The sequence below is a fragment of the Arachis hypogaea genome, chromosome 7 (assembly GCF_003086295.3).
Source record: "Arachis hypogaea cultivar Tifrunner chromosome 7, arahy.Tifrunner.gnm2.J5K5, whole genome shotgun sequence".
In the NCBI taxonomy this organism is placed as follows: Eukaryota; Viridiplantae; Streptophyta; class Magnoliopsida; order Fabales; family Fabaceae; genus Arachis; species Arachis hypogaea.
Window position 1 is genome coordinate 12,918,110 of NC_092042.1, and position 19,614 is coordinate 12,937,723.

The following is a 19,614-nucleotide window of genomic DNA, read 5'->3' on the forward strand; positions in this document are numbered from 1 at the left end:
TTGGCAAAGATAATATATGGATTAGGATAGAGTTAAAAAATACTCTATGTGATGCATATTTGGCACTGATAAATTCATATGAAATAGAAGAGAAGAAAATAGAAAGCTAAAGAACACTGAGTTGAATGGTGTAAACAGATTCATTGAAACCAAGTGTCTGTGGGTTCTCATGTCTCATCTCATTTTTCAAAGTTTAAACACATTTTAAATGTATGAATTTCAATTATATTTGTTTTTTCCCTCTTCAATAAATACTACAATCTCTTCTTTTTTTTGCTATAGGCTTGTCTTTTATTTAAAAAACAAACAAAAAATGTAAAAAAAATCAAAGAAATTAAAACTGTTATTATATTTAAAAAAATTAAATGCTCTTTTAATTAAGTATCTATGTAATTCTTATTTAGATATATAAGTATTTTAATATATTGAGTGGTAAATATAAAAAAAATAATAAATAAGTTAAAATAACGAATAATGAGATATCTATCTATTCTATTTATTCTATTATATAAAAATTGAATTTTTCTACTTAATGATAAAGTTGACGTGGCATGTTTCTTAGAATGTTTTCTGATTTATTTCTTTTAACTCATTAAATACAATTCATTACGGTGGATTAATTATATCAACTAATTGAGATATTTAAGTATCACACAATTTAATATTATGTATATCAATTAATTGAATATAATTGTTAGAGTATAATTAAGATCAATTATATCAATTAGCATTATTTAACATATCTAAATATTTATTATAGGATATTACGTCTTTATTATTTCGATTCTCTTAGCACCTATAAATACCCTTCTATATTGTATCATTTTACACAACTTGAATACACACAAACCTTTTTTCTACTGCTTTCTCTTACCCTTTCTAATCTATTCTATTATATAAAAATCGGATGTCTACACTTAATGATAAAGCTGACGTGGCATGCTTCAGAGAGTGTTTCCTGATTTAATTGTTTTAACTCATTTAATACAATTTAATACTAACTTAATTATATCAACTAATTGATTTAATTAGATATTTCAATATTAATATAATTAATATAATTTATTATAATTTATATTACTTAATTAATTATACTACATTAATTATAATTTGTTATATTAGTAAATTAGTCTTTTCATTTATAAAGTCTAAAATAAACTAAATAAATTATTATTTATTCTAATTAAATTTATTTATATACTATATATGAATTAACGTTAATTTATGAAACATAAAACTTGTGGATTGTGATAAAAACGCAAACAAAAAAAACGCATATAATTATAGAAGAATTAAATCTATCCTCTTTATTTATTTTTAACCATCGTTTTAGATTTTAATTTTTTTTTAAATCGGTGATAGTGAAATTTTATTGATACTAGATAAAATTATAGAAGAATTTACAAAGCAGTATAAATTGTTGCTCTTTCAATCAAAACAAATATGTAATAAATTGATTCATAAGATTCAAATTATATGCAACTCCTAAATAATTATAATGATTATGGGTATTTTATATAAAAATTAATACAAAAATAATTTAAATTTCATACAGTATTTTTTTTATTTTTATGAGTTAATTGATTAATATATGTAATTTAAAACCCTAATCCCAAATTGCATGCGACCCATATAATTAATTTTATCGTACAATTGATCCTATTTTTAATACGTGTTTTCACGTATTTTTTTTATTTTGTCTAAATTTTGTATATTTTTTTATTTGTCTTGTGTTGCAATATTTTTTTGGAGTCAATAAAAATCAAAGTCTCAAATTTTAAATTATAAAAAATATTATACTATGTTATAAAATTATTTTTTCTAATAATTTAAGCTCATAAAAAAGGCATATGAATGGGATAAAACTATCTTAAATTTGCTGCGTATGATTTCTGGTTTAGAAAACAACAATAAAAGAATGAGATGACCACCGATTTGTTGAAATATGAGTGGTTCACGAAGAAGATGGCACAAATTTTAAACAATCATAACATGACACCGATATATATTATTCATATTCTAAATTCTTCAACCTAAAACTCAAAATCCGCAAATAAAAATTAGTATATGAATTTTTTCAAAATAAAATAATAATAATAACAATAATAATAAGTGCTTTTAATTTATTATTAATTAGTCATTGAACGTTAAATTATCAAATAACAAAAATTATTAAATGAGAGTAGTTACTGAATGAGAGTGATTATTAGGGTGTTGATGTTGTATATATACTGTTATGCCTCAATAAAGTAGGTTACATTATATTTATGACTCTGTAAATAAAATTTTTTTATTTCATTCAAAAAAGAAAACTTTTGATTTAAAATAAAATAATTTTTTTGATTCTTTCCAACAAATTATAATATATACATATTAAAATTTTAGCCTAACTCAAAGTTCCAAAATACAATAGCTCTGTATAAGAACTCTACAATTACATATAATTATTATATTTAGTATTTGATTATTAGATATTTTTTGAAGGTGTTACTGGTGCACATTGCACCACATCTTTATATAAGTTTTATTTATTTCTTTCATTTCAAATAAATTTTTTAAGTGTCGATTAGTCTTCTATTGATTAGTGTTTTCATTTTATTTTGTTCAACTTCTTTACAATTTTTTTTACTGTTCACATGTTATAAACTTATCAGCTTAGTAATTGAAAATAAATAATATTTGTGTAGTTGTTAAATATTTGAAAAAAAATAAGACTATTATGTAATTTCTAAAAGTGCTGTTACTACACAATACACTATGTTTTATGTAAGTTTTATTTTCTTTTATCAAATAAATTAAAGTTTGTTAATTTGGATACTAATTTTTATTATTCACTTAATTTAATTATCCAAAAAAATTATTTTATTATTTATAAAATAAATTTAAAAATTACATGTCACGGAGAATATGTAGTACTACCTTTTAAAAGTATATTATTATTATTATTATTATTATTATTATTATTATTATTATTATTATTATTAAAACATACCACAAAGTTGTATTTAATTTTTAATACGTAATCCAATTTTTAATATTTAAATTTTAAATGACTAAAATTATTCTATGTTAAATATTTTGTCCTTAACTAATTTTTTTGTTATACATTGATTAAAAAAATATGATTTATTAATCACTTCTAAATTCAAATTTAAAAATTGTTGTGCATGAGTGTATATTTTTAATTAATTATTTAATAATATATAATATAAAAATTAATTTGCTTAAGACAGCTATATTTAAGATGGTTTGGCTTATATATATACACCTTTTAATTAGATTATTAATTTGTGAATTAAAAGTCATTGTTAATATATTTTTACATATTTAAAAATTAAGATGTTTTACTTTTTAAGTAAAAAATGATACCTCATCAATTAATCAATAAATAATCAATATTGTAAGTTAATGGATATTTAAAATTTGACTTCAAGATAAGTATTAAAATTTGAAAATTTGTATTCGTAGCCCATTATTGTGGGAGAAGTACATTGTAGATAAGTGACTTAACAACGATAATGTATCCCACTCCAATCACACAATCCAAAGTTGCAAGGTTAAGACGAAGGATAATTTTGCCAAGAAAACAAAAAAGACTTGATGATAATGAGTCTGCTTTTTTTTGTGCTTCTGATAAGTATTCTTGTGAAACTTTTTTAATTTCTATTTTTTTATGAGAAATACAGTTTAAACTATCATCATTATTGAGAATATTAACGAAATAGTTTGTACTATACATAATTTTTTAAATATTTTAATTTGAAAAACTGTAAATAGCTATTCATCTTTATAATTTTTTTAAGTTCATATTTAATAAGCTATAAATTACATAAAAACTATGCAATTTTTAAATCTTCATGTACTATTTAGGTTAATTAATTATTTAATATTATTTAAGATATACTCTGTCATAATTTAAAATAATATACTATTTAATCTAAATTAATACATAAAACTTTATACTAATTGAAAAAATATAAAATTTGATACTTTTGTGTAGATCTATTTAATTCGATTTAAATAAATTAAAATTTTAAAATTATATTTAAATTCAGAGTTTTATTTATTATTTAAATTGAATTGTATTTATTTTTAAGTCATGACTGGGTATATTTTAAATAATATGATATAGATATTCATTGATTTAGTTTAATAATTTAAAAAAAAATTCAATAAAACTAAACCAATACAAAAAAAATTTTAACTACGAAAGTATACTACTAAAATTGTATAAAATCAAATACGAGATTAGTTAATTGAATAATTATTATTTGTTTTTCATTTATTTTTCTTGACTTAATAGTGTCGAAGAACAACAATAATACAAATTTTGACGTACATAAAAATGTGCATTATATTACTACAAGTCAAAGAATAGTGTGTCGAGAAACTGGTATCTCATCTAATATTCTCAGTTTACAATCCAGTGAAGATAAAGGTGATATTTTTCTCATTGTAATTGACTCATATTTATCTAAATTTAATTTATATCAGTTTAATGACGAAAATTTTCTATATATTTCTCATTACTCATTCATAAGAAAGCAACTATTTATGTATGGTGCACACTGTGCCTCGCATGGAATTGGACAGGAAAATACTTCTAATTACAAAAGACATTCTACATCAGAGATAAGATCTAAATCTTTGACTCTACGGACGGATCCCTCATTGACAAGAACTCCACTGTCCGTGTTAATAAATAGTACGTATAATCAATGATTACCAAATGATTCATACACCAATATTTAACAAAAAGTATACTTCATTGGAAATCATTCATATAACATAGATTTATTATAATTCTAGCATACTCCAGTATACAAGAACCCGCCAATAATCTAACAGAAGTCGTTCCGCAAAATCAGCTTGTATCACACTGCGGTTTCCACATATCGTGCCTAACAGAAAGGTAATTTAGAAAAGATGATAATCATTATTATATTCTTTTCTTTCCTATAGTATCTAACATTTAATTGAATATAAGTTGAACTTTTTGTAAAGAAGTTTTACTATAATTGGAGTGCAAAAAAAATAATCTTCCTCTGTTGTTGTTTCGGTGGCTATTAATTTGGCACAACTTTATGAAGATATAAATTTATTGACTGTTAAGATGCACCCACCAAGCGGTGACACACAAAGTGGCCAAAATGTTGACCCTTTTGTTAATGATGAAGGTAATTTCTCATTATATCAAGAATTTAAGTTTGTAGTTTGCAAGAGATATGAATTATATATTAGTAATACATCAACATATATGTTTGTATTTTTTATAATTTTTATTTATTGTAGTTTTGAATGGTTATGATGATTCAATGTTGGATGTGGATATGGAAGATAATTTTATACCATCCTCAGAAATTTTAAACAGTATGTAAAAATTTTATCTGTATGTTTATTTGCATCTTTGTGTACATCATGGACTAAATTGCATCGGTATGACAACTGAGTATCTAAAGAGAGTTCATTCGACAAATGTCTGGGATATAGGAAATCTTATTTATCAATGTCAACACTGTAATGCATGGATGTGTTCTGGAGAAAGGCTTGCTAAATTCAAACAGTTACCTCAACCAAAGTTTTCATTATGTTGTATAGAAGGAAAGATTGAGCTTCCTCTACTTTCTGTACCTCCTGATGAGCTCATTCAGCTTCATACTGGAGGAGATCAAAGAAGTATTTATTTCCTAAAAAATATAAGGATATTAAATTCAATGTTTTGTTTTACATCAATGGCAAAAAAAATTGACCGATGGGATTGCTCCTCCAATTTTAAGCTTGGGGGGTCAAAACTACCATAGCATTGGTAGCTTACTTCCTCCTGATAATTTGCGACCAATATTTCTCAGCTATATATCTATGACACAGAAAATGAGATTGATAATCGAATAGGCACACTTCGGTAATTTTCATGCAACCAGTCAAATTTTTTAGTTATTTCTTATCTGTGAGAAAAAATAACATAAATTTTATTATTTTTTTTTGCAGTTCCAATGAAGCTATAAATGAGCGGGATAGGAAAATTGTGGCAATATTAAGAAACATGCTAGAAAAATATAATAGTTTGGCAAAGAATTTTTGCTATACAAGAGATAGGTACCAACAGGAAAATTGCACAAACATAAAGTTTAAGTTGATTAGTAAAAGGACTACAGATGGTAGGACATATAACTTGTCATCTATATCTGAAGTGGTTGCATTGATTGTTGGCGATGTCGAACAACTTAGCAAAGATAGAGATGTTATTATAGAGAGTCAATCTAGAAAGCTCCAGCGGATTGATGTTTTTCATCCATCTTATTTAGCCTTGCAATATCCATTGTTGTTTCCGTATGGAGAGGATGGATTTCATTTGGGTATTGCAACATCAGATTCTATCTCCGCTAGGCCTACAAAGAAAAATAAAACAATCACTTTGTGACAATTCTTTGATTTTCGACTACAAAAAAGGACAGGTGAATCTCTGTTAATTCTGAGATCAAAGAGATTATTCCAACAGTTTCTGTTAGATGCCTACACAATGGTGGAATCAGAGAGGTTACAATTCTTTAGGTGTAAACAACCACAGTTGAGGGTTGATAAATACAAATTTCTGCATGAAAATCTTATAAACGAGGATGTAGATGCTACAAGGCTTGGCAAAAGAATCATTCTTCCCAGTACTTTTACCGGTGGACTTAGGTATATGATCAATAATTGTAAAGATGCATTTTGTAATTTGCAGATATGCAGGATATTCAAGCTATTTTATCACCATGACCTGTAACGCTGAATGGGATGAGATAAAAAGAGAAGTGACTTCCATTGGATTGAAAACAGAAGACCGTTCTGATATATTGTGTTGAGTTTTCAAGATCAAGTTTGATGGTTTGATTGATGACCTGAAAGAGGAAAAAATCTTTGGCAAAATTTTGGGATGTAAGTCTGTGCTTATGCAACGCTTTATTAAAATCTTATGTTATAATGCTTTGCTCATTTGTCTTTTTCAATTTTCAGACATTTGCACTGTAGAGTTTCAAAAGAGAGGGCTTCCGCATGCACATATCCTTTTATTCATAAGTAACGATTTCAAGCCACAAACACCAGATGACATAGACAAACATATAACAGCTGAAATTCCTGATGAAAATGAAAGGCCAAATCTACATGGAGCTGTTCAAAATTACATGGTACATGGTCCATGTGGTCCGTACAATAAGAATTCACCTTGCATGAAGAATGGATCCTGTTCAAAGTTCTATCCTAAAGAGTTTAGACAATGAACACTCATTGATGAGGCCGAATTTTTCAAATATAGGCGTACTGATAACGGTCAAACAGTGAAAGAAAGGGAATGTGTACTAGACAATAAGTTCATTATTCCGTATAATCCAAAATTGTTGCTCAAGTTCGGGTGCCACATAAATGTGGAATACACATGCCAAGCAAGTTCTATTAAGTATATGTTTAAGTATGTACACAAAGGTAATGACCGCATAACAGCTACTCTATACAATGCTGGTGATCCATCAGAAGCCACACAAGATGTTGACAAAATTAGGAATTACTACGATTATAGGTATATTTCGACATGTGAGGCAGTCTGACGTCTATTTGGATACAAAATCCAAGAGAAAGAACCATTTGTGATTAGACTTCCATTCCATTTGGAGGATGAGCAACCTGTGGTTTATGGTGAAACTTCTAATGTGAATGATATTGTCGAAAGAGCAATATTTCATAAGTCCATATTTTTGGGATGGATGGCGGCGAACATGTCATATCCCTATGCTCGAAGTCTGACTTATGCTGAGTTTTCAACCAAGTTTGTTTGGAAGGACAATTCTTCAAAGTGGTTTCCTCGAAAGAAAGACTTCGCAATTGGAAGGTTTACTCATGTACCTGCAGGTAATGACGAGTTTATATTCAATTTTGATCTTACTTATTTAATGATTTAAATTTAAAATCTTAACAGCCTGTACCTCACGTCCATTTTATTCGATTTATCTACACTAGAAAATAAGTGTTCAAATAACTTTCAACAGTTATAATCTATAGATTATACAATTTTTTATTTTTCTATATTTTTTATGAAAATTATTCTTATGCGGATGTGTAGCTACATAATAATTAAAATAGCGAAACTTAATCCATTTAACAACTTAAAAGTTGGATTTTAACCAATTTTTTGCAGCAAATACCGAAGAATATTATCAACGACTTCTCTTGAATACTCAGAGAGGATGTATGAGTTTTCGAGATATAAGAACAGTAGGAAGAACAATTTATGCTACGTATAGAGATGCATGCTTCGCCCTTAGTCTCTTGCAAGATGACGAAGAATTCATTGATGCAATTAAGGAAGCAAGCTCATGAACCTTAGGATCATATATTAGGAGGTTATTTGTCATTCTATTAACATCCAACAATATCTCAAGACCAGAACATGTCTGGGATAGATGTTGACATGAACTCTCAGATGATATTTCGTATCGACAGAGAGCCGTGATGAACATGAGCAGTGAGTTTTTATTAATTACAATGATAAAAGTTTTTCCTTATTGATCATTTTTAGTTTGATTGAATTTTACAGTATCGTATAATATGCAGAGTTAACAATATCAAATGATGAGATTAAGCAGTTGTGCTTAATGGATATAGATAAGATCTTACATTCCTATGGTAAAACCTTGAAAGACTATCCTCCTATGCCTTTAGCAACTGAAGTTGATAGTTCTTTGTTAACCGAAAGGGTTATTAGGGAAGAGATAAACTTTAATAAGGATGATTCAAATAAAAATGTCTCAGACATGTTAGCCATCACAACACCTGAGCAGAGATATGCATTCGATAAAATTATTATAGCTGTGTATTGTGATGAATGGGGCTTTTTCTTTGTGTATGGTCATGGGAGTACTGGAAAAATATTTCTCTGGAACCTTATGTCTGCTGAGATTCACTTGAGGGGTGATATAGTATTAAACGTTGCTTCGAGTGGTATTGCATCTTTACTTCTTCCCAATGGAAGAATGGCACACTCAGGGTTCAAAATACCGCTGAATATAACTGAGGATTCTGTATGTAACATCAAACCTGGTTCTCCTCAAGCAATGTTGCTGTTGAAAGCCAAACTTATAATTTGGGATGAGGCTCCAATGGTTAGTAAGTACTGCTATGAAGCGCTTGATAAATGCTTGGGTGATATCATGAGGTGTTCTCCAATATATAGCAAAGATTTGCCCTTTGGAGAAAAAGTGGTTGTTCTAGGTAGAGACTTTAGACAAATTCTTTCTGTCATTCCATGAGGATCGAGACAAGATATCGTTCATTCAATCGTGAATTCGTCTTACCTTTGAAAGTTTTGTCAGGTGCTCAAACTAACAAAAAATATGAGACTCTCTGTAGGGACGACTGCTTCAGATCAAGATGAGACAGAGCAATTTGGTGAGTAGTTATTGAAAGTTGGTGATGGTCTAATAGGTGACAATATGGATGGTGAATCTGAGATATGTCTTCCAGGAGATATTGTTATTCCTTCTTTGGACTAGGCCTTTGATGAGTCGGTTCATTTTTCTTATCCAAATATTTTGAAAAACATGCCCTCAAAATATTTTTTCAAAGCAAGAACTATACTGGCTCCTACACTAGACATCGTTGAAGAGGTCAACAACCATCTGATGGCTATCATTCCTGGAGGGAAAAAATTATATCTTAGTTCGGATTCCATTTGTATGGATGAAGGGAATATGGAGAGTCAACTAGATCTCTATGGTCCTGAATTACTGAATAGCATAAATTGCTCTGGTTTGCCTTCACATAAATTAATACTCAAGGTTGGTGTTCTGGTGATATTACTGAGGAATATTGACCAATCCAGTGGTCTTTGTAATGGTACAAGGCTACAAGTTAGGAAGTTTGGAAATCATGTCATAGAATGTGAAGTCTTAACGGGTAACCATGTTAGTCATATTGCTTTGATTCCAAAAATGAATATGGTACCAACAAATGAAACCGTCCCAATTAGATTCCAACGAAGACAATTTTCCATAATAGTATCATTTGCCATGACAATTAATAAGTCTCAGAGACAAACTTTATCTCATGTTGGATTGTACTTGCCCAAACCAGTTTTTACATATGGCTAACTATATATGGCACTTTTAAGAGTTAAGAGTAAGAGATATTTAAAAATTTTACTTATGAATCACGTAGGAATGTCTGCAAATTTAACCATCAATGTTGTTTATAGAGAAATCTTAAAAAAATAGTATTCTAATGTAAATATTTTAATTTTATTTTAAATTCTGTATCAGTGTATAATTATTTTACCTTAAAAAATATAAAATAATTATTACTCACTTTTTTTTAAGTTAAACTTTGATTTTGATAATAATTTTATAAATTTCTTAAAATAATAATTATTTTACTTTTGTTCATACACTAGTATGGATCTAAATTTTAAATATTTTTTTGGTTATTTTCTTTTTTTTTTTTTCTATTGGGAGTACCAAACTCATGATTCAAGTGTGTATGGTTAATTATGATAACGGGACTTATTAGAAAAAATAATTATATTTTCGAACTCCAAAAATTTACTAAATTCAAATTTTATCTGCAATAATTTGTATTATTGGAGAAGAAAAGACCACAATGATTGTAACAGCATTAATTTATTAATTAATTCAAAACAAAGCTTCTTGATTTAACATGAATAAATAAACCAATCCTCATTATCTTTGCAAGATTGTGCAAGCTTATCATTAGGTGCAGCTATTTCGTAATTTGAATTTTTTTTGAAAACATTTGGGGGTCCTGCATATGCATCCATCAACTATTCAACTTTGTTTTAATAAGCTTATATGTTATATATCCTCTTCACATATAAATTTAATTATCATTTATAGTTGGATACTTGGATGCCTAGAAAGAGTTCCTTTATGCAACTTCTGTGAAACTTTATCTTATTTTTTTCGTGGTTACAAGAATTATAAAACTATATCAAAACATAAATTTTATAAAAATTAAAATCTAATAAGAGTTACAAAGTTCAAAGTCAAAATTTATGTAATGACAATAGACATATGGGTTGACACTCGTTTGATCTCTGGATATAGGAGTCACTTTGATTAGTATAGGTTTTAATAAATCAGAATAATTTCTATAACTATTTTCAACAAATATTAGTTTCTAAATTTAACTCATATTTAGAAATAATTTAACTCGTGTTTATTACTTGGTTAACTATTTTGATTAATATAATATATAATGACAAAAATATAATAATGATTAATGCATATAATAATTTGAGAGACTTAAACATATTACTCTTAATACCAAAGACATTTACAATAAAATTTATTAATTAAAGAGTAGTATTACCCTGTCCCATAACATTAATTCAAAATTTTATTTAAGCCAAATATATAAATCTTTAAAAATATCTGAGAAATATAAAACATAGTAACATCTCTCAAGTTTGCTCCCATATAAAGGATTGTATCATTAATAAAAAAGTTGAAGTGTGGCAAAATTACTTGTGTAATAGAAAAAGCCTTCTCTGTTCTGTCTCCTTCATAAACAGATGTTTTGGTTGAAGCCATGGCTGTAATTTTTTTTTAAAAAGTGTGAAAATGTCAAAATCAATTTGGATTGCAAGTTAGATATGCCGAAGGAAGTATGATGAACTTAGAAGATTTTTAGTTGCAAGTTTCTACATTTAAATCAATCAAAATTTAAGTACAATTTGAATTAGATTAATTTAGCAAGTGTGATGATTATCAACATTCTGGTGCCATTGTTATCAGAATTAAATTGATTAACTGAATCGGTTGAATTATTAGGTCACAACTTACAAGCTATTGGTTTAATTGGTGAATTACTATTTGAGAATAAATAATATACAAAGAAATACAAAAGATAATTAACAATTTAAAATTATCTACAATTATATCAAGAAATTTAAAATAAATAGAATAATAAATACGTATATAATATCTTAGGAATTTAAAAATGCCGAACGAAAATATCACTATGGATTTGCAGCGGTTTTCAACTCCGCAAAATGTGTTATGGCGGTTAGAAAATTATCTGGAAAATTAAAAATGTATTTGGTTTCATTTTCATTTTCTATTTTCTATTTTTTAAATTTTGTGAAGAAAAAAATAAAAATAGGAGGTGAAAACAGAAAACAAAATTTTATTATTTTCACTTTTTTCATTAAAAAATCCAAAAAACAGAAAACACAGAAAATAAAAACGCACCATAATTTTCTTGTGTTCTTCTCTTTGTACCTTAGGTGCCGTTGACTTTAGGCACAATGGAAGCTGGAAGTGCACGTGAAATCTTGTAAGCTCTAAGCTGAGTTTCTATTGTTTGGTGAAGTGCATTTACATATGTTCAACTGTACAATGTGAGAATGAGATCAACCATGACAATAACTTGGCCATAGGGCACAAAAAGCATGATACTTCATGCTTTAATTTCCAAGTGCATTGTATTCTAAACTGAGAGTTAATGATCCACTTTAATAAACAGCTCAAGCCTCATCACCCATGATCTCAACTTGAGGAGCAAACTGCAAAATAACAACCATTCAAGATTAAAAAACAGTAGACAAAGACATTCTTGCATGATCACAAATCTTGTCAAAAAAGGGCCCCACAAATTTACTTATATGTGGATCCTACCAACTTTTTTACGAGTTTTTAGACTCGAGTCCATTCAAGAATTTTTCTACACATATTATGCAGAGTACAAAAAACCAAGACTCAAACTAACCTCATCGTCCTCTTCAAAATACATTCCGTCAATAGCACTACCATGCTGGAACTCCCACCCTAGATTGTTCTCCAACAGCTCCTTAAATTTTCTTGCCTACACGAGAGAGAGACTATAATTCAGTATGTCTCACCAAAAGTATTGCAGTTAGCAGCAAATGCTGGAAGGCTGGAACGAAGTTTAAGACCGACAAAACATATGGTTGACTTGGAATCAAATACAACGGTTAAGCTTAACTAAAATGTTGAAGGCCTAGTTTCAATGTTCATACCCAAGATAAAAGATCCCCGTCTACGACTGATCCATCTTCCAACAATGAGAAGAAATCCTGCAGTTCCAAATATAGACAAAAACCATTTGTTACACCGAATTCAGGAAAGCATACAATATAAAAATTGTATCGTGATAAGAGTGACAATGACCAAATAGCATAAACTGAAAGATTGGTTCGTGTATAACATGATAAAAATAAATAGGTAATGGATCAAAATTTTAACGAGATTTCGGAGTTCGTGGCATCAGCAAAATACCTTGCAGAGACGGTGCAAAAAGCTATCAGCAGAAAGCCAAGAATCATCCAACAATGATGGTCCTGATTCATCAATGCGATCTTTCTGTAGTCCGTACTTCAGTTGATAATAGATGACTCTTATGAACTAAAAGTACAGTGAGAAAAAGAAAAAAATCAAATGAGGTTAGGCATAAGGATTAAACACCATCATTAAATCAAAACTTGAAAAACACAGGCACACAAAAACAGTTATATGAATTTTTGTATAAAAGTTAAGCAATAACATGTACCACTTATGGAATAAAATTTTACATTATGCCATCTACCAAAACAATATCAATTTAGGTGTCCAAGTTGTCATGTACTGAACATTAGGACAATAATATACTTGGATTATTTGGAGCACTTCACTCTTGAATAATTTTGCCAATCATTATTTTTCCCCCCCTTATTTTAAGTATGTGATTTGCAGATCTTTTCCGATGACTGCTGTCTGCATACATACAAGCATCACAACCAGTTCAATTTGCTGCACAATTCTCTCTCAGATCCAGTACAAAAATGCATATAAACAATATCAATTCAACAGATCTTATTTTATTTTCCCTAGCACTCATCTTCCAACACCCAAAATTAATGTGAAGCCAAAAGTCCTGATTTCAACATAGACAAGAGTTCGATGAATAATATGACATCGGATTTAAGTTGCATCTCACATTTTTTATCTAGAGTGAACTTAACAGAATTCCAGGACTTTTGTTTAACCAAAACGGAATTAATTAAAAAAAAAAGATAAATGCATTTATAAAGGTTACCTTTGTGAATAGTCGAGTTCGTGTCTTGAAAGGCTGCAACAAGTTACACAAAGTCAATGCCCACAAAAGAAGAAAAGAGGAGAGAAGGGGCCCCCGCGGGGGGGGGGGGGGGGGGGGGGGGTGTTCCCCCAAGAAAACAGAAAAAAATCTTCATAGCGGGAAAACTAGCATAGTACTATTTGTACAAAAGAAAATGGTTACTCTCATCATTTACAAATCTACTGGGTAGCTCAAACACGCCACTAAATATGAGAGGAACATGCCAGCAACAGATGTTAAGCCATGGGTTCAGAGGTAGAAGGAAGACCTTAAGAAATGGTTCAACCCAAATTGAAAGACTGAAGAGGCATCTAACACAGCTCACATGAAAAACAAGGCACCGAAGACATATAACATTTCACAGAACAATTTGACTTAAATGTTCATATTGTTAAACAGGACAGAAGAATGGGATTGGTGTAATTATTAAAGCAGAAGACCAGTTATAACTAGTTTGTTGAAGTAAACTATAATGGCAAGTCTCAGACATTTCGTAGTTTTTTGAACATTTATATTTATTTAAAATCCAGTTTTCAGCATCAGCAGTTCAATTTCATTTTCTCGTGAAAAATAGCACAGGAATACAAAAAGGAACTGGAAACTTTCAGACCTGTGCAGAAAGTACAAGAGTGTATGCATGCGCTATTAAGAGTAGGTAGAACTGGAACATCATACTTACTGCTTCGGAGCAGCCAAGAAAAAGGCTAACTAAAGACTTCCACTGGAAAAATGCTTCTAGTGATTGACCCATCTGCATGCATTGCAGAATGTCATTTTGATTTCGACAATATCACTAGACTTCCAAAGAAATTGTGTTTAGTCATAAAAATACCAGAAAGGCAATGAATGCAAATTGCAGTTCTCCAAGAAGCAAGTCTTCAGAACATCCATATTCTTTCGCCAGTAAAGTTTCTAACAATTGTGTCTGTGATCGCAAACCAAGAGAAAAACATATGCAAAAGTCAGCAAATGACAGGATAAAAATGTTAATTAAATTACTGATAACCCTTTTCTCACAATTACTTTCGTAGAACAGAAGTTCCGTATATCTACCTTGTCAAGATTCAAAGAAGTAAGTTCCTGTCCACTAATCCCCTTGCATTTTACAACACGGGGAATAGATGTATAGTAACAGCCCTTCCTCTGAGACTCGCCAACAGATGTTGCAGAATTACTTTCCTTAAGCTGCTTGTCTAGTGCATTCTCCATTGGTGTTTTTTGAGCACTTGAGCTTCTTACCACATCATTTTCACATTCAATAGTAATTTCCCCTCCAATTGGCTCTACTCATAAATGAACAAATTCATACCATATAAAAGAACTATTTATCAATAGAAAGAACACCTCGGTAAGGAAAATAGCATACCAAGTCGTTCTATTACACTTTTTGTAATAAAATTAGACAATTGCTTCCACTCTTCATAATGGCTAAGATTGTAAGGCCCGAGTTGCCTGTCAAACTCCAAATTTTTAACAGCTTGGATATATCTTTCTTCCTAAAGAAAAAGTAGAGAAAACAAAATAATAGTTAAATAAATACCAAACATAGAGGATTTTTTTTAAATAAACATTTTAAATATTGCATTTACTAGTAATAGTGTCCAAATTACCTATACTAGTAAATAAAATAATCCCAAACATGGAAGTGCAGGGATTTCAACAAATAGAATTAACACAATTGTGTCCAAATTACCTATACTAGTAAATAAAATATTTAAAATGTTTATTTGAAAAAAAATCCCAAACATGGAAGTGCAGGGATTTCAACAAATAGAATTGACACACTTGAGCGATATTTCTTACTTTCTTGTTTAACACCATACAAACTTTTTAATGGCGTAAGACATACAAAGTAAAATTGCACTGATTTACACAGATACCAGTATCCTTAGCATAAAATTGTAGCATGATATCCATCATTTTTCATTTCAACAATACTTCAACAGACAAGAACAAACCAATAATTTAAATTAATCTTAACATAATAAGCCCAGCTCCACCCAATAAAAAAAAAGATGGCCAAGCACTTATAAAGACTATTATGGCAATGTAGGACTTAACAAGTACAAGGGAAAAAAAAACATAGACATAGAGATAATAGACACTGATTTGGAAGTATCAATGAGGCAGCTCAAAACATTGTTAACCTGCCTCAAAGTTTGCATACTTTCATTTGATAAAAACATTTTATAAGAATGCTGAAGTTCTATGAAGGTAAATCTAATGATCCATGGGTTTTCCGGATACTTTCTCAAAGTGATCTTAGTTGAGAAACAAAGTGTAAATTAAATACTAAGCAACTATCTTTCAAAATAATCATATCAATCATAATTATTTGCCACATTTCGGAATTTAGACATGAATTGATGTCTTTATAAAGTCAAGCAAACATATACCTCTTCCTCAGACACTTTGACTAGCCTTTCCTCTTGTTTGTCCCATTTTCGAACAATTACCTGCATGGCCATGAGACCAATATAGAAAATCAATGTTCCACATTTTAAAAGGTTATAATTCATCGTTACACTGCTCCATCTCAAAAGTGATTCTGTTGTCAAATGATAGGTATAGTACAAATTATAGCATCAAGATACAGTGACAGTTGACCAAACAAGAAAGGAAAAAGGATTGATACAAAACTGATGGAAAAAAAATAATGTAAATGTAACTGAATGATTTAACAGATATTGAGATTGAACTATTGATTTTCTGACCTCTGAAGGACCAACGTCAATGAAGAATCCAATGATTGGTGAGAACTCCTTTCCCTCTCTGCCAGAGGCCAAAATATAAGAAAAAAAAAATCGAAGTAAGATAACAATGCACCGAACAATTGAAAAAGCATGTCAGAGGAAAGAAGCATCGTTTATTGATTTATTCTAAAAATTATACAAAAAAGTAATATCTCATGCATAATATTTAATGGTCATAAAACATAACAAATTAACAATATAGAGAAGTCTTAAACAAGGGACATTATTTACAATTGTAATTGGAAAGATAAGACACTAACCACACAGAAGGGGGAACTCTTACAAAAGCATTGCATCAACAAACAAAGACATACCCGCCATTCTTATTTATCTAATTTGAAACAACAAAGTATGATGGGAAAGGGTTCAATTAATAATGGTATTTTACTATTTTGGTGAGAATTGAGTGGTGTCAGAAACCCTATTGTTACAACATATACCAACAAAATAAAAGAGGTGGGTTTGGAGAAGAATTAGGCCAGGATAATCAAGAAGCATGAGCAAACCTGGTTGAAGAACTATAGTAGACAAAATGAATTCCTGGAGGAATCATCTTAATACCCTTAAAAGAAGGTCCTACAGAGAACATCTGAGCATAATAAAACAAAATGATGAGTGACTTGATGCTTGAAAGCACCAATAAAGGCAGATTTTACTTCCAAAAAAACTTCTGAGTTTCACTCAATTTTCAGATACTATAACAAAATACAACATTAAATACACTCCTGCACTATACGTGACAAAATCGGAGCAAAATTTTGCATTCCTAAACCCTCCTAATCAATTTGCACAACACTTCCTACTTCGCTTAATCCAAAAATCTTGACAAAAGAATAAAAGGCACAAAAGTTGGTAATTTCACTTCATCTATCTCTCTACTCGTCCCCATTTCCCAACTCAAAGAAGCACTAGTAATTCAGCATAGCTAATAGCCTAATACACCATAAAATTACTTCTTGTGAACTAGGAATATCCACATTATATGAATTGCCCAACATCAACAAACCAAAAAATAGGGAATGTCGATTTTGGTTTAGGTTTAGGTTAACCTGAGTATCGATGCCGAGTAGAGTGTACTGAGGGACGTCAAGGAAGAGAAGAGTGACGCCGTGCTTAACGAGCTCCAAAGCTGTTCCAGGATCCATAACTGAAAACAGAGACGCAGCAATTAACCAGCTTCAACAAAATAATCAGTATGTTTGTGTGTTTTTGTGGTTTGAACTTTGGAGGTAAGAGTGGCAAAAGTGCAAACTTTAGTTGAGACTTGAGAACAAGAACAATTGAGAAGCATCTTCGGTTTTTACTTTTTACTTTTTAGAGCTAGCAATTTAAACATTTATAAATAATTTTTATCTTTTATACCATGCATAATAAGTAAAACTCTAAATAAACCTCGTAAAATTGGCCCTTTTAGTTCATAATATCAAAAAATTAATCAACTAATCCACAAATTGTGACATAGATTTTTTTTTCCTGACCGAAATAAACTAAATAAAGAAAAATAAAACAAGAAACTGCTTAAATAAAGGGACAGTTCCGTTTAAAACTACTCTTAAACTCTTCTCAAGGTGAAAGAAGCTCCACATGCGAAAGTTGTAACTTCATCGCCATATTTGCCATAGTATCTGCCACCGTGTTTGTATCTCTCGTAATCAAACGAAAGTCAACACGCCAATTCCAATGCATGATATCTCTTATTTTAAGCACTAATGGATCAATAAACCCAAAACCATCTTGAGTAACAAGAATAACATCTCATTGACCCAAATCCCAAGCTAAGAGATATCATCTCCAAATAGCAAACAATTCTCCTTGAAGAATACTATTACTCTCAATCATTCCCAAACACCCCCTTTGCCAACTCCCATTACAATCTTTAATAACACAAGCAAAACCAACACTATCACCCGAACCAAAATAACTAGCATCATAATTAATCTTAAAAGTACCAATGGATGGGGGATTCCAAAAACCATTTAGAGTATAGGGAAGGGACATACGTTGTAATTCAAAAATATTCCTAAGCTCCTTTTCTGAAGTTAATGCCAGACAAATCACTTTTTTCGGAGGCCAAATTTCATGATGATTAAAGATGTCATTATTCCTTACTCGCCATATCCACCAAAGTCCCGAAAAGAACTTAAACAGATGCTCTTTGTTATGATACAAGAACCAGTTCTTCAAATCCAAAGGATGACAAGAAATATCCAACCTATGCCAGACAAGCTGAGCTTTTGGACAATTCCGAATACAATGTAAAACCAATTCTTGGTTAGAAAGACATCTTGGACACCTATCCGATGACGACATCCCTCTTCTGAAGCGAAAACTTGCAGTAGGAAGAGCCTCCTTAAGACACAACCAAGCCAAAAACTTATGCTTTTCCGGAACAAGCTAACGCCAAAGCCAAAGCCGATTCTCCCGCTCCTCCCAACCAAACAACTGCTTACACAACCACAAGTAACCATTGCGTGAGTCATAGACTTTGGCAGCAGACCCACACTAATACCAACCCACTTCTAAACCTACTTGTTCATTTAGATTGTAAGAGAGAATATTACCTTTTAGATTTTGAGATAAAGGATAATAAAGAGTATCCAAATGCCACCTACCAATCGACCAAATATCCTGTATCTGGAGATTCGAATCAGAAATGTGAACATAATCCATCTCATTAGATAACCGTCCTTCTCTTCTCCAGCTAGAAAACCAAAAATTCTGCTTCAAATATCCAATACAC

The 19,614-nt window shown here is 30.1% G+C and overlaps 3 protein-coding genes across 3 annotated transcripts; 2 read left to right on the forward strand and 1 right to left on the reverse strand.

The window, feature by feature from the left end:
• Positions 1-5,113: 5,113 nt before the first annotated feature.
• On the forward strand, positions 5,114-9,284 carry LOC112701149 (uncharacterized). Its single transcript, XM_025751947.1, has 10 exons — positions 5,114-5,177; positions 5,293-5,370; positions 5,869-5,902; positions 5,989-6,356; positions 6,456-6,681; positions 6,725-6,825; positions 6,997-7,189; positions 7,298-7,558; positions 7,709-7,887; positions 8,590-9,284. The coding sequence occupies exons 1-10, from the start codon at positions 5,114-5,116 to the stop codon at positions 9,282-9,284; spliced, it is 2,199 nt and encodes a 732-aa protein (XP_025607732.1).
• Positions 9,285-9,575: 291 nt separating this feature from the next.
• LOC140174286 (uncharacterized) lies at positions 9,576-10,124 on the forward strand. The gene has a single exon (XM_072198698.1). The coding sequence runs from the start codon at positions 9,576-9,578 to the stop codon at positions 10,122-10,124; it is 549 nt and encodes a 182-aa protein (XP_072054799.1).
• Positions 10,125-12,322: 2,198 nt separating this feature from the next.
• On the reverse strand, positions 12,323-18,166 carry LOC112702517 (uncharacterized). Its single transcript, XM_072199145.1, has 13 exons — positions 17,924-18,166; positions 17,381-17,463; positions 16,836-16,893; positions 16,518-16,577; positions 15,488-15,617; positions 15,175-15,404; positions 14,954-15,046; positions 14,801-14,872; positions 14,083-14,115; positions 13,287-13,412; positions 13,028-13,084; positions 12,757-12,852; positions 12,323-12,553 (listed from the first exon to the last, which is right to left on the reverse strand). Exons 1-13 carry the CDS (start codon positions 18,017-18,019, stop codon positions 12,515-12,517), a joined length of 1,173 nt encoding a protein of 390 aa, XP_072055246.1. The 5' UTR covers positions 18,020-18,166; the 3' UTR covers positions 12,323-12,514.
• Positions 18,167-19,614: the final 1,448 nt, after the last annotated feature.

What these genes read in the sequence shown, in the direction of transcription:
- LOC112701149 (XM_025751947.1), top strand. Translation starts at nt 5,114, where the DNA reads ATGCACCCACCAAGCGGTGACACACAAAGTGGCCAAAATGTTGACCCT. An exon ending in CCCTTTTGTTAATGATGAAG is followed by an intron (nt 5,178 to 5,292) that starts GTAATTTCTCAT and finishes TATTTATTGTAG; the next exon opens with TTTTGAATGGTTATGATGAT. An exon ending in AGGAATTACTACGATTATAG is followed by an intron (nt 7,559 to 7,708) that starts GTATATTTCGAC and finishes TATTGTCGAAAG; the next exon opens with AGCAATATTTCATAAGTCCA.
- LOC140174286 (XM_072198698.1), top strand. Translation starts at nt 9,576, where the DNA reads ATGCCCTCAAAATATTTTTTCAAAGCAAGAACTATACTGGCTCCTACA.
- LOC112702517 (XM_072199145.1), bottom strand. Translation starts at nt 18,019, where the DNA reads ATGGATCCTGGAACAGCTTTGGAGCTCGTTAAGCACGGCGTCACTCTT. An exon ending in TTGCATTCATTGCCTTTCTG is followed by an intron (nt 14,873 to 14,953) that starts GTATTTTTATGA and finishes CAATGCATGCAG; the next exon opens with ATGGGTCAATCACTAGAAGC. An exon ending in TTCTTGGCTGCTCCGAAGCA is followed by an intron (nt 14,116 to 14,800) that starts GTAAGTATGATG and finishes AACTTGTTGCAG; the next exon opens with CCTTTCAAGACACGAACTCG.